The sequence below is a fragment of the Hyaena hyaena genome, unplaced genomic scaffold, assembly GCF_003009895.1.
Source record: "Hyaena hyaena isolate Hyena2069 unplaced genomic scaffold, ASM300989v1 scaffold_20, whole genome shotgun sequence".
In the NCBI taxonomy this organism is placed as follows: Eukaryota; Metazoa; Chordata; class Mammalia; order Carnivora; family Hyaenidae; genus Hyaena; species Hyaena hyaena.
In genome coordinates this window covers 5,549,403-5,573,222 of record NW_024080652.1, presented here as the reverse complement: position 1 = coordinate 5,573,222, position 23,820 = coordinate 5,549,403, and the positions used below count along the sequence as shown (strand labels likewise).

General features: G+C 43.9%; 1 protein-coding gene across 2 annotated transcripts in view; it reads left to right on the top strand.

The window, feature by feature from the left end:
* Positions 1-20,663: 20,663 nt before the first annotated feature.
* BAIAP2L1 (BAR/IMD domain containing adaptor protein 2 like 1) overlaps positions 20,664-23,820 on the top strand; it is a 93,681-nt gene continuing 90,524 nt past the window's right edge. For both annotated transcript variants that reach the window (XM_039226077.1, XM_039226076.1), the window contains exon 1: positions 20,664-21,002. In XM_039226077.1, the coding sequence (XP_039082008.1) occupies positions 20,952-21,002 (51 nt within the window). In that variant the 5' untranslated portion in view covers positions 20,664-20,951. The remainder of the gene's footprint in view (positions 21,003-23,820) is intronic.

Here is a 23,820-nt window from a genome sequence, read left to right as displayed (position 1 = left end):
ATGGGCGTCATTCTAGAAGAGTGGTTCTCAAACTTCAGCATGGTGAGAATCCCTGGAGGGCTGGGTAGGTCCCATCGGTCTGGGGTGGGGCATAAGAATCTGGTTTCTAACAAGGTCCCAGGAGGCGCTGATGCTGCTGGCCCAGGGACCACGGTTGAGAACCAGTTTTAAAAGCCAGATGTAAGATATATTATCAGAAACTAAGAATGCCATTTCTACAGCTGGCTAAAATGGGCGAGTGTCATAACGACTAAGAGCTGAGTGGGGGGCAGGAGATACTGATGGTGGCCATTATAGTAGGGTGTCCTCATCCCAAGCTGGCTTTCTTTTCTTTTTTTTAATGTTTATTTATTTTTTGAGAGGGTGCATACATGAGTGGGGAAGGGGCAGAGAGCGAGGGAGACAGAGGATCTGAAGCAGGCTCTGTGCTAAGAGCAGAGAGGCTGATGCAGGGCTTGAACTCAGGAACCATGAGATCATGACCTGAACCCAAGTCAGACTCTTGACCGACTGAGCCCCTCAGGGACCCCTCAAGCTGGTTTTCTAAGATCTTCTTCAAGGTCTGTATTCAGCAGTCACTCTGAGGACTTCCTTGTGTGTGTTTCAGCTAAAGTGCCCCCATTTCTCCTCATTTTCTCTTTAATGGGAAGGAGTCCTCCTCTGTCCTGGCTGATTCTTTTTTTTTTTTTAATTTTTTTAATGTTTTATGTATTTCTGAGAGAGAGAGAGAGAGAGAGAGCGTGAGCAGGGGAGGTTCAGAGAGAGAGGGAGACACAGAATTTGAAACAGACTCCAGGCTCTGAGCTAGCTGTCAGCACAGAGCCCGATGCGGGGCTCGAACCCACGAACCGCGAGATCATGACCTGAGCTGAAGTCAGATGCTTAACCGACTGAGCCACCCAGGCGCCCCAGGGGCTGATTCATTTTTATGAGTACCTCAGCTGATGCCAAGGCTCCTCTTCCCTTCAGCTGAGTTTATTTATTTGAGAGACAGAGAGCAAGTGGGGGAGCGGCAGAGACAGAGGGAGACACAGAATCTGAAGCAAGTTCCCAGGCTCTGAGCTGTCAGCACAGAGCCTGACTGAGGGCTCAAACTCATAAACTGTGAGGTCATGACCTGAGCTGAAGTCAGACACTTAACCACAGGCACTCCACACCACATAATTTTTTACTTTCACATTCATGAATTGATGTTAATTATTATTTTTTTAATGTTTTATTTCTGAGAGAGAGCATGATCAAGGGAGGGTCAGAGAGAGAGGGAGACATAGAATCTGAAGCAGGCTCCAGGCTCTGAGCTAGCTGTCAGTACAGAGCCTGATGCGGGGCTTGAACCCACGAACCGTGAGATCATAATCTGAGCTGAAGTCGGATGCTTAACCGACTGAGCCACCCAGGAGCCCCTCATGAATTGATTTTAATGTGCCTAAAGAAAGTAGGGAACCCGTGAATTTACACCTGACATATTCAGCTGTTTTCTCTTTAAATAAATTTAAATTTAGAAAAAGAATTGATTTGAAGAAGCAATATGGACAGACTAAAAAGATAGGTGCTTATACGTATGTGAAGGCACATGAGGCTGACCGAGGCTTGAGAATCTCTGCATCAACAGATTCAGAAAACAGGGGCTGGGGCGTCTCACCCAGCAGTGTGTCCTGTCAGGAAAATTCACATCCTTACCCTGCAACCTTTAAATCATCGAAAAGAAACTTAAAAACAACTCCCTGTGTTTTTTTTATTTGTATTTTGCAACTTATTTTGCATATTAGTCTCAGTATCTTATGATAACTTGCTTATTTTCTTTAAAATATGTGAATTTATCTATTTGCTGTAATTTTAAAGTGATTTTTATGACATTCTGGGACGAGCATTCTTTTTCCTTAAGGAACACATTTTCAATGCTATAATGAAAGCCAGCTGAAATATACGATTCTGCATATAGAAAATTACCTTAGAGACAAATTTTCAATATCTTTTTTACTTCTAAATGAGTTGTATTGTTATTAAAAAGCAACCTTATTCAATTGTGTTTATTTCCTTATTTTACACTCCCCCTCATGCCATACAGATGTGAGACAACCCTAGCAAGAACAGATAGGATAAGATAAAAATTTTAAAACTAAAACTGGACATTAAAAGGAAGTCAATGGGTGCCTGGGTGGCTCAGTCATTTGTGCGTTCGACTTTAGCTCAGGGCATGATCTCATGGTCTGTGGGTTCAAGTCCTGCATCAGGCTCTGTGCTGACAGCTCAGAGCCTGGAGCCTGCTTGGGATTCAGTGTTTCCGTCTCTCTCTGCCCCTCCTACTCACGCTCTGTCTCTCTCCGTCTTTCAAGAATGAATAAACGTTAAAAAATATATTCAAAGTAGGAAGTCAAGGTGGGGGAAAGTAAAAACACAAATATGCAGGCCCTCCAGACCCAGTGGTTAACCGACTATAGTTGAGTTTCTAGTTGGACTCTGAGCTCCCTGGCAGCTAAAGAGAAAAGAGATGCACAATCTTTTCATGATTTTCATTTTTGGGAAAAAGGAAGCATGTTCATTTCCTCAGAGAAAGGAGTGCTTTTCCCAGGATTTAACAAAAGATAAAATTTATCATCCATAACCACACAGCACAATTCTTTTCTTTTGATGAGTACTTTTTTTTAAAGTTTTATTTGTTTTTAAGGAATATCTACCCCCAGCATGGGGCTAGAACTCACAACCCCGAGATCAAGAGTTACATGCTCCTCTGAGTGAGGCAGCCAGGAACCCCAAGATAAAATTGATTAGGATGGAGGGAGCATTGCATGATATAATGGATCATGTGCTTGACATTCCTAAAGCAAAGAGAAGAAAACTCCTCTGACACTATCAAAGGTAAGCGAACCACATCATTTTCCATAATTCTCATCTAACGTCCTTAGAATCAGCCTGTGTATATATAATGCTAAACTTAAAAGTTTCTCTTTGGGGCATCTGGGTGGCTCAGTCAGTTAAGCATCCAACTTCAGCTCAGGTCATGATCTCTCATGGTTCATAGGTTCAAGCCCCACATAGGGCTCTGTGCTGACATCTGAGCCTGGAGCCTGCCTTTGGATTCTGTGTCTCCCTCTCTCTCTGCCTCTCTCTGGCTCTCAAAAATAAATAACCATTTAAATAATTTTTAAGTCTCTCTTTATAACCAACCAAAGTGTTTTGAGACATTAAACTATTGATACCATCTTTTCCTTAACTATTCTCAAACTAACTCCTTGCTTATATATTTAGTGCCTCCCACACATTTTCGCTTCAAGACTAATGGACATCTTATCATTTTTGTTAATGTTTATTTATTTTAAGAGAGATGGAGGGGTGGGGGGAGAGAGAGAGAGAGAGAGAGAGAGAGAAAGAGAGAATCCCAAGAAGGCTCCACACATAGTGCAGAGCCTGACGCAGGGCTTAATCTCATGACTGTGAGATCACGACCTGAGCTGAAATGGATCATGACCTCAGCTCAACCCAGGAGCCCTTAATGGACATTTAAAATTTAACATGACCAAAACTCCAGCTCTTCCCCCCAAAACCAGCTCCATCTACAACCTCCCACCCTTCATCAATGGCAGTTCCATCCTCCTACTTGATAATGCCAAAAGCCTTGAATCCCTCCCATCCTTCATCTGATCCATCAGGAAATCTCATGGCTCCACCTTCAAACTATGTCCAGAAGCTGACCATCTTCTCACCACCTCTGCTGTCACCGCCGCACGTAAGCCACCAATAATACTGACCTGCGATACACAGTTGCCTCTTTTCTTTCTTAAAGTGTATTTATTTATTTTGAGAAAAATAGCACATTGGGGAGAGGGGCAGAGAGAGAAGGAGAGAGAGAGAGAATCCCAAACAGGCTCCCTGCTGTTGGTGTGCAGCCCAATGTGAGGCTCAATCTCAGGAACCATGAGATCACAACCTGAGCCAAAATCAAGAGTCAGACACTCAACCCACTGAGCCACACAGGGACCCCCCCCCAACACAGTAGCCTCTTTTTTTTTTCTATGTCTTTATTTTATTTTGAGAGACAGAGAGTGAGTGGGGGAGGGGCAGAGAGAGAGGGAGACACAGAATCTGAAGCAGGCTCCAGGCTCTGAGCTGTCAGCACAGACAGCTGTGTGTTCGACATGGGGTTCGAACCCAGGGACTGTGAGATCATGACCTGAGCCGAAGTCAGACACTTAACCGACTGAGCCCCGCAGGCGCCCTCACAGTAGCCTCTTAGTAGGCCTCCCCGCTTCTATCCTGCACCCACCCCCACTCACTGTCTGCTCTCAGCCCAGAGGCTGGAATGATCCTTTGAAAATGTAAATCACATCATGTTGTGTTTGAGCTCAAACCACTTTAATGGCTCCCTTTTCACTCAGAGAACATGGCAATAATCCTTACATGGCCACAGGCCCCACATGATAATACTGTTACTTCTCTGACCTCCCCCCAAAGTTTGCCTCAGTCATATCAACCAACCCATTGCTGCTTCCTTGAATTTATCAGACATGCCTCCAGCCTTTGTCTGGCTGTTCCCCCTGCTGGGGACACTCTTTTCTGCAGACACCTGCACAGCTTGCTTCCTTCTCAAAGGAAAGGGGCTTTCTCATGAGGCCCACCTTGTTTGCCCCTCCATCTACCTCCCACCCTTCCAATATCACTTATTCTACTCAATTGTTTCTTTTCCCCATGGCTCTAATCTCCTTATGGCAATCTATATCATTATATTATTTACTTTTTTATTGTTTATCAGTCAGAATAGGCCAGATTATGCTTCAGCAACAAATATCCCCCAAATCTCAGTGTCTTAGATAAATGTTGATTTCTCATTCGTGCTACATGGCTCCAGGATCTGGGCCGCCCATGCAGCCTTCATGTGAAACGCTTCTGGTCCATGTGAAATGCTTCTGGTCACCATGTCAGGGGACAGAGGAAAGCTCTGAAGGGCCTCACACCAGTGATTAAATGTTCTGGCCCAGAATACCACATCATTTCTCATGATTAATTGACCAGAACCGGCCACATGGTTTCACTCAACCCTACGAAGATCAGGGAGTAGGGGCACCTGAGTGGCTCAGTTGGTTAAGCACCGACTTTGGCTCAGGTTATGATCTCACAGTTTGTGGGTTTGAGCCTCACCTCAGGCTCTGTGCTGACAGCTTGGAGCCTATAGCCTGCTTCAGATTCTGTGTCTCCCTCTCTCTCTATGCCCTTCCCCCACTTGCTCTTTGTCTCTCTCACTCTCTGTCTCTCTCTCAAGAAATGAATAAACTTAAAAAAATAATAAAGAAGATGACCAGGGAGTAAAATCCTACTGCCCAGAACAGGGAAAATTGTAATCGTTTAGAGAATAGCACCAATGGCTACCACAATTGTCAATTCTTACCATTTCCCTTCCCACTCTGGGATGTGAGCTCCACCTAAAACGGTATCTGGCACATAGAGGTTCTCAATATATATTTCTTGAATGAATGCATTGGCATGCATGGTTAGATTCATATCTGGAACAGAAAGTCAGGAATTGACTCTAAATCCCAAATAAGATGCATATACTGCAGATATGTAGGAAAGAGGTTCTTTTTTTTAAGTTACTTATTTATTTGTTTGTTTTGTTTATTTATTTATTTATGAGAATGAACCCTGAGATCATGACCTGAGCTGAACTCAAGAGTTGGACGCTTAACTGACAGGGCCACTGTAGCACCCCTAGGAAGAAGGTTCTGAATCTATTTCTGTGCTGTTCTGAAAGACGATGAAATTACTTTTAAACTTTTTCCAAGGAGGGTCCCTATAGCTTTCACCAGAATGTCAAAAGATACCTCTAAGAGCAACTGATCCAGGAAGAAGGGACGTTTGGGGACGTCAGGTAGGCCAGAACCCACAACTGATATTAATTAGGGACTAAAGGATAACGGGTGAGTCACTTCACCTTGCTTCCTCAGGATCCTCACCTAGATGTTGGGATTGCAGTTTGGATCAACCCAGCAGGTGCTCTCTACACTAGCAACCGCTCACTTCCAAGAGCTGAGCTGGCCAAGGAGGGGTGTGCCTCGCTCACCTGCACACCCAGCGCGCCATCTAGTGGGCACAGCGGGCAGTCCGGACAGCTGGCATACCTCTGGCCCTCCTGGGTCCCAGGTAGCAGCTGGCACTCAGGAAGGTTCTAAGGGCTCCAAGTCTGTGCAAACTATAGAGGAGGAGAGGCTTCTTGCCTTCCCTGCAGAGCAGAGGGGAGCTACGGGGGTAGGTTTCCTGGGGCAATCCTTCTGTCCCTCCAGATCTCTCTGGTTCACAGACACAACACTGAGCAAGTGAAGTGAGGGAGGAAATTAACTCAGCACAAAACTTAAGGGAATGCCAAATGACTCAGTAATCAAGATATCTTCATGTAATGTTTCAGAAAATCTAATGCAAAAATGACCTATGATGAACAAAATAGCAAATGCTCAAATATAGACAGATCAGTTTTCCTGATCTTTCTATCCATCTCAGGCTCTAGTAGTACTCACAGGACCTGTTATGGATCCTGTGCCTCATAAGCCTGGTTTTAGGAGATCCCCAGAGGGACAAAGGGCCCCTGCCTGCCACAGCAGCTGGGTGACCAGGCTGAGCCAGAGCCTGGGGTCCAGGGGCATGCCATAACCAACAATTGCATGACCCTTGGGCACTTGAATGGCTCAGTCGGTTAAGTACCTGACTTTGACTCAGGTCATGATCTCTTGGTTCATGAGTTTGAGCCCCATGTCAGGCTCTGTGCTGACAGCTTGGAGCTTGGAGCCTGCCTCAAATTCTGTGTCTCCCTCTCTCTCTCTGCCCCTCCCCTGCTTGCACTCTGTCTCTCTCCCTCAAAATAAATAAACATTAACAATTTTTTTAATTAAAAAAAAATAAGAATTGCATGACCCTGGAGAAAATGGCAAATTTCAATCCCAACAGGGACTCTTCATTTAGATGAGGAAGGAGGTTGATTTAAATTCTTTCTTCATGGGGTGCTGGGGGGCTCAGTCGGTTAAGTGTCTGACTCTTGAATTCAGCTCAGGTCATGATCCCAGGGTTGTGGGACCAAGCCCCACATCATCAAGCCCCACTTCATTGGGCTCCGCGTGGAGCCTGCTTAAGATTCTCTGTCTCCCTCTCTCTCTGCCCCTTCCTACCCCCAAACTCCTCTATCTAAAAAAAGAGAATAAAGATCTCTTTTCAGTGATGGAGGTGGGCACAGAACTAGGGGCTGACCCTGCCTTCAAGGAGCCCACCATCTTTTAGCTGAGACCATGCCTGAACTGGAACAGAATATGAGAAGATTCTCTGGTTAGACTTTGAAATAACAACAAAGTAACACTTTACTGTAGCAAAGTGACAGACTGACCCTTGAGGGCTTTCCCCGCCCTGAGAGTCTCGGTGTGTCCACAGATAAGCCATTGCACAGAATTAACACTTATGTGCAGTGTCCTTCACCCTCTTGGCAGAGGCCCAGCCAGGGTGGTGGCATTTATCTCTACGGCAAACAGAACCACCTCCTTATCTGTCTGTGTTTACTGTTGATGTCACATCCGTTGGGTTTCCTGATCCATGTGACTCAAGGGTGAGCTGCTGGTCAAGGTGAATCATGCCCTGACCCACCCAACCAGGCAAAGATCTGGCTCCAAGAGGGACCTAGTCACTGGAGGGCTGAGCTGGATGAAACCCGGCAGATGAATCAGAGCATCTGACAGAAGGAATGTCAGAGAATGGGCAGCTCAGTTCCCCGTGGCAGCTTCTGTCAAAGCCACGCGGGTAAAGCCCCCAGCATATCATTGCACAGTCAGGCCAAGAACAATGCTTTTAAAAGGCAGAGAGGGGAGAGGGGCATGGCATGGAAAGGTGGGCCAAGCCGGGTTGGAAAGAATCAGTTCACGGAGATCTGAGATTTGGGTGTGGGCCCAAATTCCAGCAGCCTGCCCTGCTTCTTCCAAAGTGGTCTTCTCCAGATGGTGGCTTGGGAGCCCCAGGGGGCCCAGGTTTCAGCCTGGTCGCCTTCTCTACTACTTCTCTGCTAAAGATCAGTGGTTAGTTTTGCAGGGTGGGCCAGCGAAACAGATGACAAATCAGTAAGTGTTCACCCTTCAAAAAGTAATAATAATAATAAAACTTGAAATACGTCTGCAAGGTAGTTGTACAGCGTTCGTGGGGTGTGGAAATTCCGTGTGACTTTGCAACCAGGCTCTGGAGCCTGAGTTTGGGGTGGAGGGTGGGGATGTGTGAAAGAGCAGACTGGCCCATCCCAGTGTGAGCCTCAGTCTGCTGACGGTGAAATGGAATGATTTGAAGATCAAAGGCAGCTGTTCAGGGGGCGGGGTGGTCAGGCTGCAGACTCAGAATAGGGACCCCGTGTCCTTCCCTCTGCCTCCACTAAGGCAACTCCAGCCGGGCCTCCTCCTGGCCAGCAGCCCCAGAGCTGGGCTACTGCCTCCTGTATATTCCGATGAGGAGCCTGGCCAGGTGGCTGCTTTCCTAGAGAAGCGTTGTAAGGGAAAGCATGGTCCCTCACCGCCCTCGGGGTCACCTTGAATACTGTCTACCCCCATTCCTATTGATTGGGACATACAGGTCCAGGAACATGACGTGACTTGCTCCAAGTCCCACAGGCAAGTCCCACAGGATCCATTATCACTGAGACTAGAAACTAACCTTCCCACCATGTTGGGCACACTGTTGTCACCCCCTATTGCATTCCAATAGCGATAGTCCAACTAGCAGGGGACCCTAGTCACCAAGTTGCAATGGAAACACTATAAGGCATGAATCCCACTCCTCTTTTCCAGCTGCTGTTTCTCTACCCGGAGGTAGAAACATGACATCTACATTCAAGAGTCTACTCAATAACCCAGCAGCTAAATCCATCAGAATGGGAGGAAACACAGACCCCCAGATATGTTGTCTGCTTAATATAAAAAATCCAATTGTTTTACAACCCAAGGAGCTCTGAATGACACTTTGTGCCAAAATCCCATCTCCTTTTGTGTTTGGAAGAAAGCCACTGATACAGAGGGAATCTTCCAAGAATTATGAACTCAATTATAGACCCAGACATGGATCATCTTTTTAGCTAATAATAACGCATGAATACTTTCCTTTATGTGGCCTCTGGGGGTATTGTCATTGTCGCTGTTTTGTGGGAACAATGACTGCTCAAAAGCAAAGTGGATGATTTATCTTTAGAAGGCTTTTATTTGCCAACTTAGAAAAATGATTCAGAAATGTATTTCTTGGAAAGTGGGCGTAAAATTACATTCTTTGATTAAAGTAAAAGTACTTTTAAAAAGTGGCTTAAAGGATATAAATTCAGAAACAGTGTTCTAGGATCTTCCAGGAGAGTCCCAATTTTAATATTTCCTGCTTCGGTCTCCATAATCGTATTCTTATTTGGCAGTTCATAGATCTTTTGGCTTTATTTCTAAAATATGGTTATCCCCCAAATGAAGACATTTAAATGTATTAAAAGTTTTAAGAAGTGCTTTATCATCTTTTGGATTTTTCGTGTGAAGATTCTTTATGTTTGTATATGCTGACTTCAACACAATCACAAATTTTTCCAACTTTTGTTTTATTTAAAAAACGTTTTAAATGTTTATTTATTTTTGAGAGAGACAGAAAGATAGAGTATGAGTAGGGGCAGCGGAGGGGCAGAGAGAGAAAGAAAGAGAGAGAGACAAACAGAATCTGAAGCAGGCTCCAGGCTGTCGGCAGAGCCAGACGCAGGGCTATAACTCACGAGACCATGACTTGAGGAGAAGCCAGACCCTTAACCGACCAAGCTACCCAGGTGCCCCTAATTTTCCCAAATTTTAATTATGTCACTTAGGAATTCTTTCAGCTGTAAAGAGCAGAAAACTCAGGGCTCACATGCTGTCAGGAACACATTCTCTTGCTTTCCATACACCGATCTCAGTTTGTTGACACCCATTCTCATTTGTTGCTTGGAGCTTGCAAGATGGTGGCTCCTTCTTGCATGGACATCACATCTACTTTCTAGGAAGTTATTAGGGGTCAAGCAAACAATTGTCCAAAACCCAACTATTTTGCCTTTTACCTTCTCAGTAGACTTTTGTTCATCTCCTTTGTCTCTTCGGCGAAAACAGTCTATTTTTTCACTCCAGATTGCAAGGGAGACCAGCAATTCAAGTTTCTTGCTCCCTAAACCCTGTAACAGAAAAAGGGGATTGAGTATCTGATGTCATATGCCTGCTTGTTGTTTTACCAAAGCTGCAGCAACTGCAGCCTTTAAATATCTCTAAATACAACAAATAATTCATATGATGCATGCTTTTAATTGGGTGAGTGCATCCTTTGAGAATATTAAAATAGTGAAGCTCTCTCCACCATGGATTTGTGACTCCTACTTCTGGGCCCAGAGTACTGCCTGATGTCATAGCCAAACACATGCTTAAAGTTTTATAGCGATCGGATATAATGGGACATTACAAACTGGCTTAAGTGGCAAAATCTGCCTTTTGGACTCAGCAGAGTTCCCATTGATTCTTAAGCCTTCTTTTGTTTCTTGGTCAATGTCAATGTTAGGGACATTTTTAAAGAAACACGTAGATGACTAGTCAAGGTTTTTGCTTAATTATTTATAATTGCACGCATTTGCCTAATGGAAATTTTCATTTTATGCTGAATTTCAAGATCCTCAGGGCTAATACTTCCCCTTTTAGTGAAAGAGTTGCATTTCCTCATCATTTATTTTTCTCATAGATCCATGAAAATTCAGAGTCACAGTGGAGGGACAATGATAGACCAAGAGAAAGGCTACAGATGGTCTGAGCTGTTCTGGAAACAATTTCACTAGAAATGTCCAGGGCCCAAGGTTGAAGGGGCTCATGTGGTGAGGTGGCATCCGGCAGGCAGAGGGACACAAACATGGGTGTATAATCAGGTGGAGATGGAGACAAAAAAGTTCATCAGAGACAAGCCTTTGCTGTCGCTGAAAGAGAATTAAGTGTCGAAAGACAAATTGTCCTAGCAGAATACTATTCCATTATATTCCACCCCCTCGGCAGCCCTTGCTGTTCACTTTGGGGGAATTGCTTGACAATCCTGTTCGCCTTCTGGCTTCACTACTATGACCGCAGCAATACGAAAGGACCTGAGAATTGTCTATCTGGCTCAACAGATTCCTATAAAAGCACTTCAGAGTGTCTTTTCCCAAGCCTTCCCTCCCAGAAAAAGCCCCAGCTAAAGGTAAAATTGTTCCACAACTTACTGCGCTTCTCTGTCAAGATAAAATATTGGGGACGCAATGCAAGAATTTAAGTCTTAACCAAGAGGAAATTTGCAGACGTGGTCGATGTTTGGCATTTGCTAAATACAGAAAACAAAGCTGCACAAGAAGAGAAAGTCTGGAACTTTCTCTGCTGATTTTTTTCCTTGGAAAAATAAAAGACAAGGCAAATGAAGAGAGGCCCAGGCAAACCACTTCCACAAATGCAACTGTTTCCCTGTGAAGCCAAATCATTGAGGCATTTTCAGGACAAGGGACAAGTGTCTCTCCCTTTCTGCCCTGGGGAAAGTAAAGAATGTTCGGGTTATCTTGGTTTCTGGCAAATAGCCTCTCCTCACAGAGGCTGATCTGCACCTAGAGAATAAGGCTTCAGAATAAGTCCTGTGGATAGAAGTTAAAAAAAAAAAATCAGAGAATTTTAGAACTGAGAGTAACTTGAAGACGAAACTTCAAGTAACTTGAAGATTTCACCACCTAATCGGGAGGTGACAAAACGGAGACCAAGAAGTGGAAGATGTCTTGCCCGGTCCTACATACTGATAAAGGCAATCTGGAATGTGATCCCTGGCCTCCTAGTCCAGGGCTTATCACCCCAGAAGCAGTCTCAAAGGGAGACTACAAAGGCCCTTTCAGGTTTCTGGCAGACCGTACAACCCAGAATTCCTCCAGTTACGAATACTCGAAATTACATATAAAATGTAACAAAAATATTTTCACACACAGCCAGGTTTGGGGGGAGAAAAAAAAAAGGGAAACACCAGATGCCAAAAACACAAAAGGAAGAAAACCAAGTGCCTAGCACAGATGATATGAAGCCCTTGTGGGTACGGAGGGGTGTGTTAGAGCTGCAAATGGGCCCAAATGGTCAGATGTTTCCAATGTTATAGAAGTTCCACCTGTCTCAGGACTTGGGACCCGTACGAGATGGCAAATAGACAATGAGACCCATTCACACAGATGGGACCCTCGGAAGACTGCATGCCAGTAAGAGAGGCCCCAGACAGTACTTTCTGGCCCAGGAGGAAGACAGAGAAATTTGGCCTCATTAGGGTGTGTAGTAGAAGAAAATACTATCCTAAGAGAAATAACCCACCAAGCTTATGACAGGAGGCGGGGGCAGAATCTGAATTTTATACCCTCCCTTGGTAATCTTCTCGGAGGGCCTGGCAGGAACAAATGCAAAGCTTTCCTGTAGGAACGCTTTATAACCCAGGCCACATAGGATTTTTACAGACAAAGTGGATCACCACACAAGATGATATCATAATAATTACCAGACCCACCAACGTGGGGTGTGTTCACATCAACACAGTGAAGAAGGTGGCCCGGGTCATCTTTGAGAGGTACTACATGTGCCTGGGCAACAACTCCCACACCAACAAGTGCATGTGTGAAGAGACTACCATTATTCCCAGCAAGAAGCTCTACAGCAAGATAGCGGTTTATACCACTTAACTGATGAAGCAGATTCGTAGAGGTCCAGTGAGCGGAATCTCCATTGAGTTGCAGGAGGAGGAGAGAGAAAGGAGAGAGAATTATGTTCCTGAGGTCTCAGACCTGCATCAGGAGATTAATGAAGTAGATCCTGACACTGAGGAATGTTGAAACTCTTGGACTTTAGCAGTCTGTCCAACCTGCAGGTCACTTAGCCTACAGTTGGGATGGATTCCAAAACACCACGTAACTCTTTTTGTTGTGCTGATATCTTCAATATCCCTTGGACAAAAACCACAACAACAAATTCCCAAAGCAGATAAAGAAATGTGATTCACCATGATAGAGAACCAGCAAACACAACCATGGCTAAATTAAACAACAAATAACCAAACCAGACCAAATAAAACAAAGAAACAGAAAATATCTTGTAGAAACTATAAAATTATATTGCAAGTGATTACAGAGAAGGAGAAATAGAAACCATAAGGAAATAACATCTGAAAAAGAAATGGAAAGATCCTATAAAAAGAGATTCGATTAGTGTTTTTGAAACTTCCCACAAAGCAAAGTTCAGATCTAGGTGGTTTCCCTGGTGAATGCTATGAAACATTCAAAGAAAAATAAATACCAATTCTTCATAAACCCTTCCAAAAAACAGAAGATGAGGGAACACTTCCCAATTCTGTCTATAGGATCAATATTGCCCTAACATCAAAACCAGTCAAAGACATCACAGGAAAACAACACATCAATGTCCCTTATGATATAGACGTAAGAATCATCAACAAAATACTAGCAAACTGAATCCAGCAATAATAAAAAGGATTATACACCATGACTAGTGGAATTTATCCCAGGAATGCAAGGTTGATATAAAATACAAAAGTTCAATCATTGTAATACACCAAACCAACAGAACAAAAAACAAACAAACAAAACCATAATCATCTCACAAGACACGGAAAACACATTTGAAAAAAATCTAACAATTTCATTATAATAACACTTGACAAACTAGGAATAGAAGGGAATTTCCTCAATCTGATAACAAGGTTAACAGATCAATATATAAAAAACCAATAATATTTCTGTATATTCTCAATGAGCAATCTAAAAATGAAAATAAGAAAACCATTCAATTTACAGCAGCATCAAAAGAAATACTCAGGAATAAATTTAACAAAAGAAGTGTAAAACATATACTTCGTAAACCACAAAACACTGAAGAAATGAAAGACCTGGATAAATGGGAGGACATTCTATGTTCATGGATCAGAAGCTGAGTTAAGTTAAGGTAGTAATACTTCCCAAATTGATCAATAGATCCAAAAAGACCCATATCAAAATCCCAGAGCCTTTTCCTGCACAAATTAACAGGCAACTCCTAAAACTGATATGGAAATACAAGGTACTCAGAGTAGCCAAAAACAATCTGAGGAAGACAAAGTTGGAGGACTCACTCTTTCCAATTTCAAGACTTCCTGCAGAGCTGCAGGAATCAAGACAGCATGGCAGTGTTGTGATAGGATAGACATAGAGATCAACTGAATAGAATGGAAAGTCCAGAGATAAACCCTTACATTTATGGCCAATGAATTTTTGATAAGGGCACCATGACAACTCAATGAGGTAACGGAATGATCTTTTCAACAAATGGTGCTGGGACAACTGGATATCCACAAGCTAAAGGATGAGGCTGAGCCCCTTTCTTACACTATATGCAAAAGTTAACTCAAAATTAAATGTAGATCTAAATATAAACCTAAAACTATAGAACTCTTAGATGAACATATAGGATCACCTTGGGCTAGGCAATGGTTTCTTAGATATGACACAAAAATCACAAGCAAACAACAGAAAACAATATATAGATAAGTAGGACTTACAATTAAATTTTTCAGGGGCGCCTCGGTGGCTCAGTCAGTGAAGTGTCCAACTTCAGCTCAGGTCATGATCTCATAGTCCATGAGTTTGAGCCCCGGATCAGGCTCTGTGATAACAGCTCGGAGCCTGGAGCCTGCTTTAGATTCTCTCTCTCTCTCTCTCTCTCTCAAAAAATAAACATTAAAAAATTTTTTTAATTAAAATTTTCAGGGTTGCCTGGGTGGCTCAATTGGTTAAGCTTCTGACTCTTGATTTTGGCTCAGAACATGGTCTCACAGTTTGTGGAATTGAGCCCCACACTGAGTTCTACACTGTTAGCGCAGGATTCTCTTTCCTCTCTCTCTGCCCCTCCCCCCCTGCTCATGTGCACACATGCACCTATCTCTCATTCTCTCAAAATAAATAAATAAAACATTAAAAAATGTGTATGCGTGTGCTTCAAAGGACACCATCATGAAAGTGAAAGGACAACCCACAGAATGGGAGAAAATGTTTGTAAATCATATATCTGATAAGAGATATGTAAGAGACTTACATCCAGAATATATGAAGAACACTGGCAACTCAATAATCAGAAGATAAAAGAACACAATTTTAAAATGTTTTAAGGGTCTGAATAGACAGTCTCTGAAGATGATATGCAATAAATGCATGAAAAGATGTGAGACATCATTAGACATTAGAGAATGCAAATCAAAACCACAAAATATAAATTACACCCAGGAAGAGAGCCTAAAAAAATAGACAATAACAAGTGTTGACAAAGATGTGGGGAAATTGGAACATTACATTGCTGATGGAAATGTAAAATGTGCAGCCACTTTGAAAAACCATTTGGCAGTTCTCAAAAATGTTCAGCATGGAATGACCCCACAAATGCACTCTTAGAAACATGAAGACTTACATACAAATGTTCACAGCAGTATTATTCACAACAGCCAAAAAATGTTTTGCAAATGTCCATTTACAAATGTCCATTGATGGATGAGTGGATAAGCAAAAGCCGTATACAATAGAATACCATCCAGCAATTAAAAGGAATTCAGTCCTGATAGCATACTACAACATGGACGAACCTTGAAAACACTTTAATTTTAAACAAAATTAAAGAAACCAATCACAAAAGACTACATATTGTCTGATCCCATGTGTATGAAATGTTCAGAGTAGGCAAATCTACCAAGACAGAAAGTAGATCTAGTGGCTGCATAGGACTAGGAGAGAGGGTTGAAGGAAAATGTGGAATAACTGCTAATCGGTACAGGATTGCTTTTTGGGGTGATGAAAATGCTCTAAAATTGAATGCACAACTTCATGAATAACCTAAAAACTATTAAACTGTACACTTTAAATAGATGCATTGTGTAATATGTGAATTATATCTCAGTAAAGCTGTTTTTTTAAACAGAAAGTGATAGTTGAAAGAGAACCGCATAGATTTATAGAAATAAAAAAAAACACTGAAATTTAAAACTCAATGGGCAGAATAAGTATGTAGGAATTTGAAACAGACAAAGAAGAATGAGTGATGCAGAGGATGATTCTGGAAAAAGTATCCAGAATGTAGCACAGTAAGATAAAGATGTGAAAAATATCACAGAGAAGTATGATTTCTATACCCAGGTAAACTATCAGTCAATAGTGAGAACCCTTTTGAAACTCCAGCTCTGGTTTCATTACAAACTTAAGTGCTCATTGGCATAAGACAAAAGACATAAACAGTAACTATTAAAATGTTGGTTCTGAATAGCATGTCAATTTTACAAAATAACATTTTCACAGTACTTCTTAGTAATTCAGGAAAATCAGAGAAGATGGATTAAGATTTAAGCTTTCTTAAGCAAATTTGAACAAAGTTGAAAACACTGAGCAAAGTTGAAAAGCAGAAGTGGTTCAAATACCATTGAAGTGACAAAATTGGTTTTCACATGTATCTTATGAATCATGGTCATATAGCATTTACAATATATGAATATATTTTGCATTTACCTTTTATTTTTAGAAGGACTTACATGAAAGGTTAATAAGCCACTGATGGTTTAGAGCCATCAGTGTTTTTTAAAAATTTTTTAACGTTTATTTATTTTTGAAAGACAGAGTGTGAGCAGAGGAGGGGCAGAGAGAGAAGGAGACACAGAATCTGAAACAGGCTCCAGGCTCTAAGCTGTCAGCACAGGGCCCAATGCGGCGCTTGAACCCATGAACTTTGAGATCATGACCTGAACTGAAGTCGGACAGTTAACTGACTGAGCCACCTAGGCACCGCTAGTCTTTAGATAAATATAATGAGTACTGAACTTTTTTTGAGTGCTAACATTCTCAGATTGTCCATACAACAGTGACTGGGTGTCTGAAATGTGACAAGTTCAAGACTTTTTCTCAAAATTTGTTTATGCCAATGCTTTGTTACCTTTTGATATTTGTTGAATTGAATCTAATATCTGTATATTCTCACCAAGAACTTCAGACCCATCATCTGTTTTGCAGTCTATTTTTGTAGTTTTTGAAAGCTAGAAAAGAAAACCCCTTTTTATGAAATGAAGAGCCTCTTGACTACCTCATAAATGTATCTTCTTAACAATTCTTGAGCACCTACTGTGTGCCAGGCACAGAGCCACCTGCAGTGAACCAAACAGGAATCATGCTTGCCCTCGTGATATTTACATTCTAATGAAAGAATGGGGTGGAAAGAGACAATTGATAGAGAAATGAACAAGGAAAAGTTGAGCTAGTGTATTAGTTTCCCATTACTACAGAAACAAATTACTACACATGTAGTGGCTTAAAACAACATACATTTATTCTTTTACAGTTCTGGGGCAGAAGTCTGATATGAGTTTCACAGGGCTGAAATCAAGGTGTCTGCAGAGGTAGTTCCTTCTGGAGGCTCTGACAGGAAGATCTTTGCACTTGCCTTGCCAGCTCCTAGTGGTCTTCTTGTACTCATTGGCTTGTGGCCCCTTCCTTGACCTTCAAAGTGCATCACTACAGTGCTGCCTCTGTATCACCTCTCCTTCTCCCAATGTCTCCTGTGTCCCTCTTATATGGACCTTTGTGATTACATCCAGTCCAACCAGATAACCCAAAATAATCCCCTCCTCTCAAAATCTTTGATCTCACTTGCAAAGTCTCTTTGCCATGTGAGTTAACATTCACATTTCCCAAAGCTTGGACTTGGATGGCCTTGGGGAGCCATTTTCCAACCTATCATAGCAAGCGATAAGCACTATTAGAAAATAGCGTGCCATGATAGAGAGGGTCTAAAATAACATCTTCAGGTGGAGTGGTCAAGGAAGGCCTCTCTGAGGCTGCATCTAGGCTAAAATCCAAATTATGGGAAAATGCTGTACAGGTGGGGGAAGCACATTCTAGGCTGAAGGAACAGCTCATGAGAAACTCCATAGCAGAAGTGAACTTGGAGCCCTAAATAAAGCAATCACCTTGGACAGGGAGAAAGTTACAGAACGGCGAACGAGTCTCCAAATTGTATTTGCTTTTCCAGAATGGGAACACTTAAAGCCCCATCCTCCCTCTTGGTATTTTATATGGGAACTTGCCTCAAACTACTATCATATTGACAGAGACCTCTTTTGTCGCAAAGCAGAGTGGAATTCTCATGGACCTCCAGGAGCATCCAGCAAGGTGGAGAGCCCCTCATCAGGCTGTGCAATAAGTTCCGAGGAAGGTAAAACCTCAAAACAAGAGCCTGTTAGGAGTGTGACTTTCAAAGTCTTAGTGATGTTGTCATCTGCAATTGCCTCTTACAACCTTTATTAACATAAACAGGATTTTTGCTTGTTTAAACTCAAGCAAGAGTTAAAAGAGGAAGCCTTGGGTGCCTGCCCCTGGGGAGGTGTGGTGCTGATGTCCAGTGAGACAGGGCCCACCCCACCCTTCTTCAGGGCACTCATGTTCTGGGTGGGGGGAGGGCCACCACAGGGCTTTCTCAGCAGGTGAAAACTGTTGGGCCAAGTGGCTTCTCAGCTTCTCCCGAGTCATTCCTTTCTATGGATTTCACTTTCCTTGATTGGAGTGTCAGGAAGTCTTAGTACAACTTCAAGTTCAGTTTCAAGTTTGCATGAAAGCAACAAATGCACTTGAAGAGCCTAATACAAATGGCCTTTTGAGAGGTCTCCCACCTTTTCACACCGACAGCACCTTTGACTGTACCTCAAGGACACCTTCCATTAGGGTCCTCCGTGAATTCTACTTCTTGCATGTGTACTAAGGGCCAGTTCATTTTGCATTCCTTCACCCACCCTTCTCAGCAGAGCGCCTGACATGGAGAAGATAATCAATACTCATACTCTTATTCAACAATGACCAGGCATCTATATTCCAACTACTAAGCTGAGAGCTGAACGGCACTACTCTTAAATGCCCGAACTGACAAGAACTGACCATTCTCAAAGACTTTTAAAGGAGCAGGAGGGTGCTAACCAGGAAATTATTTCCATAAAGGAGAGTTAAATATAACTGAATATCTGTTTGTAGATTTGCATACAGTCATGAACTTGGTCCTTTGATCAAATATCAACCTTGGCAATCAAATCAGGCCATCTAAGATGCTTGTTAGTTTTATGGTGGTTGGTTAATCTCTGTCTTTTCTGACTCTGACCTACACTGCCGAGCTGTGGAGTGTTAAGGTTAAGCCTCTGCTCTCTTTTCCAGCTCCTCGGTTGACTGCCTTGCAGCAGAGAGTGAAATGACCCCATTCATCAGAAGGCATAGAGGTTAGCTCTAAGACAAAAGGTGACCTGCAAAGTTAAGTCAGGGATTTTCAAGTTTAAATGAAAACCAGCAGACATACTTGAGAGCCTAATACATAATGATGGTAATTATCAGGTCATGAGTTCATTTCAATATGACAAGTGAAACCCAATTGGCAAATCTTATGAACCAAATGTTAGAGATGTGTTAAGGAAGCTACTTCCACTGTCTGAAACCTAGAGCTGATGTGTTATTTCCCCCAACACCCAAGAATACATAATCTTTTGGTTCCCAGGCATGATGTTTTATAACTTGTAAAACCTGATAACATTGTCCCAGTGTCCAAGTAGTTGTCTCTGTTCTAAGTCCAGCTGCATTTCATTCTCTTGGTGTTCTCATCTGGGACACACAGTGCCTTCTTTGTGTACATTTCCAATTGAACTTTATCACAAGAGCAGTTTAGAAGCCTCCTATCCTAACAGTTCATAAAAGATGCAATCGCACTCAAAAGGAAGCTTTTAAAAATCAGAATAAGACCTCCTTGTTGGGAGGATGTCTTGATATTAAGCCGTGGCTCCTGTCCGAAGAAGGCTGTTCTGGATCTTCAGGGTCTGGATCTGGGGAGCTGGGGTGGAGAAGAGAACAAGGAGCACCAGGAGCCACGCACCTGCTCTAAGTGCTGAAAGGAAGAATTACCTGCATGACACCTCAGCTCACCACGGTTTTCTAAATCCAGTAACGATCTCGGGAATAGCGCAGCTATATAACATTAAAGGTCGTTCTTGATGTAAAGTTTTAAAATGTACTGCCGTTTCTGCAACCAAATCTTGGCATTCATTAAGTTTCTAACCCTTTGAGAGCTTCCCAAACTGCAGGTGGCAGTCCCCTTCCTCCATCTACGAGAGCCCATGCTTTCGGATCCCTCAGGTCTTTAGGGTCAGCGAGAGGAGTACAAAGGAAGGGGGTCAAGCAGGGAAATCAATACAACTGGGGAACGCGGGTCCCCCTTCCCGCAGTCCCCAAGAGACAGCACGGAGAGGCGCCCGCGGAAAGCGTGGGTCTTGGGGCCTCACCGTCCCCCGTGAGAGCTCTGTCCAAGTAGAACAGCATCGCGAGGTACCTACGCCTCGCGGGATCCGGGTGGCAGCGTCGCCAGGCGCTCTCTGCAGGCAGCAACCAGGCAGGGGGTGGCCGCCCCGCCTCCGGCGCCTCAGGTGGGGCCGCCCCGCCCTCTCGGCCCAGCTCGCCTCCGCCCCGCCCACCCCAGCCACGCTGCCCCGCCCACCCTGGCTCCGCCCGCCTCCTCTCCGTCCTTCCACTCGTCTGCCTCAGGTGGGGCCGCCCCGCACACCCTAGTCCCGCCCACCCCGCCCGCCTCAGGTGGGGCCGCCTGGCCCGCTCGGCTCGCCCCGCGGCGTGAGGCCGCGTCACCTCAGTTCCTCACAGGCGGCGGCGGCTGCGGCGGCGGCTGCGGCAGCGGCAGCGCTACAACTTTTGACATTTTGGCGGCTGAGCAGCGCGCCGGCACTCCGGGACCGACGGCTGTGGCAGCGGCCGACCTTCGAGGGCCCCTCAGCCGCACCGGCGCTCCCGCCTCCCGCAGTCGGGCGGCCACGAGGCCCGGCCGCGTCCTCCCGCGTCCGCCCGCCCGGCGGCTGCAGCCATGTCTCGGGGGCCGGAGGAGGTGAACCGGCTCACGGAGAACACCTATCGGGTAAGCAGGCCCAGGACGGTCCCGGGACCTCGGGGTTCGAAGGCGGGAGGCCGGGGGCCCCAGAAGGACAGGGGCTCGGAGTTCGAGGCCGGGGAAGCGGGAAGGTCCCGCGGCGTTTCGCGGTCCTCGCCGCGAGAAAGGTCGGGGTGAGGAGGGGACTTGACGCGGGAACATCCGCCCCCTCCCCCTCCCGGTGCTGGCGACGCCCTGCTAGCCACACATTTTACAGCCAAAGGTGGTGGGGGGAGTGTTCCGTCTCTGGGGGGCCGCGTCCCTTTCCCTGGCTCCTCCCTGGGGTGGGGGAGGGAACCGCGCCGGCGTGGCCGCTGCGCCCGAGCTCTTGGGGGCCTGCGAGCAGCCCCCCTTTTCTGCGCGCGTGGACCTGGGCGAGCGGCGCGCGGTGGTCGTGCACGCCAGGTGCACCCGGGGGGCGCCGCGGGCTCGGAGACCCAGCCTCGCGAGGTGACCGGGGTCCCAGGACGCCCCCGCCCCCCGCCCGCGAGGTTCTAATGAAAATGAACCTAACCTGAAGGAATGCGTTGACGCTCACTCTCTTAACTTGCCTTTATTACGAAAGCGTTTTTTTTTTCCAGAAACAGAGATTTGGGATTAGTACGTTTAAGTGCTTGTAAATGAATTCCAGTTGAAATAAGATACGCGTTTAATCGTCTGCTATTAATAGACTACAAAACAACTTTTGTTTTAATTCGGCTTAGGCTCATTCAACACAAGTTCTCTAAATTCATTTATAGCCATTTTTAAGGCCCACCGTTGGGTCACTTTCATGGTTTTTTTTTTAACCCTAAAATTTAGTCTCTCGGTTTGAAAGGTCTGAGTGAATTGTTGAAATCAGAGGAGTTGATTGACTTTTGTAAGATAAGAATAAAAAGAGCGTGAAAATATAGTCGTCATCTATCCTTTGAGTTCAAAATATTGATTCCCTTCATCTGAATACACAGATAGGTAACGTGAATTATACTTTATGGAGAGTTCTGGTAGACACCGTGGACACAGCGTTTTTGGTCTCAGTAGTAACCGTGTTTCCTTAATAGAGGACAAATTTTAGAAATCCCAGAAACTTGAATGTAAAAAGTTTTACATTTGTACTGAGATTGTTAGTATTTAAATGACCCTGAAGATGGTGGGGCTGGCCGTTTGGTGTGCTGACTGTGTAAATAAAACATTCTTACTCCAAGACCTGGGGAATTGGAGCCACTCTGATGAGCATCAGTTAAGGAAAAACTGTATGCAGTTGAGGAATGCAGATCATTGCAGATATCAGGCAGTCTTAGTATCCATTGGGGCACGAAAACTCCGTCAACACCCAAGTTCCTATCTTCCTGCCTCCAGGAAGACAGGCCCATAGATCTTTCCAGTCTGGGATGAGAGATCAATTTGAGACAAGCAGTCAGATGCTCTGAAGTAACTCTGTTTTTTCTCCCACTTCTTCCTTTCACTTTTAGCAGTGACTCAGTGGAGGGGCATACTCGAGTGAATTACAGTGTCGCAAATGCCAACCCCAAAGAACTGGGGCAGGATGCAAAAAGTTTGGATTTCATTGTTTGGGTCCTGCGTATTTATAGACATTAGGCAGTGTAAATCATTCTCATACTTTGAAAAGCTATCATACCCTGAACATCAGAGACCAGTTACTTACTGCTTTCCATTCCTAAGTGTCTTAAAACATAATAAAAGCTCCCAAGTGTTTGTTGATTGACTTTAATTCTCATTTTTCCGTTAATGTTTTGGGATCGTGTTTTTTATGTTGAATGGTGGTAAAATATTTACAGCTCCAGACAGCAAGTTTATATATAGTCCTGGAAGGGGAATGCTGCCTGCTCATGCTTTGGCTATGGTGGAAATGCATAGTGAAATTTTACATTTGCAGGTCTGGTTGAAAGCCTGCAATCTTTCATCACCTCTTCATTGAGTTCTTCCCCACTCCACCCCTGACGACCAAAACTGAAAACAATTTAAGCTTAATATGGTAAAAAATCTGGCAGTGTTGATGATTCTAGCTTTTTTTTCTTTTTTAAAGGATTTCCTTTATGTTACCTAACAATCTACAGTGTTTAACTAATGGAAACTTAACCTAACCAGGTGCATTTACAAAAGCCACCTGCAAATGAGATTTAATGACTTGCAGCCAGTATGGATTTTTGATTTTTTTTTTTTAATACTCAAATTTCTCCAACTTTGAAATAAAGGAATAAACTCTTTGGAGAAAGTGGGGGATTATAAACTAGTGTGACTCTCAGTATGCAGTATCAAGTATCATTCAGTATTTATTCACACATTTACTGGGTTTTCTAAAATGTATACTTAGACAAAAGATTACTGGAGACCTATGCTGCATCCCAAGAGTATGTGTGTTTTACGGCTTCACAAACAAATGGTTTGATAATAAGCCCCAAAATGTCAAGTAAGGTTACTATTGCTAATTAGAGTTCCCAAAGACTCCCTCGCCTTCTCCACATAGTATGCCCATAATTTTGCCCTCAATGCTTGCTTGTGATTTTGCTTTATTTTCTGATGAGTACATGCTTTAGTGGTACAAGGAAGAAGTAAAGTTCAAAAAAACCCTTAATTAAGAGTAACCACAACCTTCCTAGAAGTTAGAACTGTTAAAGCTGTAGGAAGTTGAGGAGGGATGGGCCTGACATCATCCAGGGGTGTCATACCTGCATTAATCTTGCTAAGCAGCAGTGAAGGGGGAAAATGTTCCTTAAAAAGAGGGCGGGTGGGGGGAGGGACATACATGTCTTTCTTTAAATGTCATCTTCTCAGGCCCACTCAAACAACTCTGTAAAATTGTAGA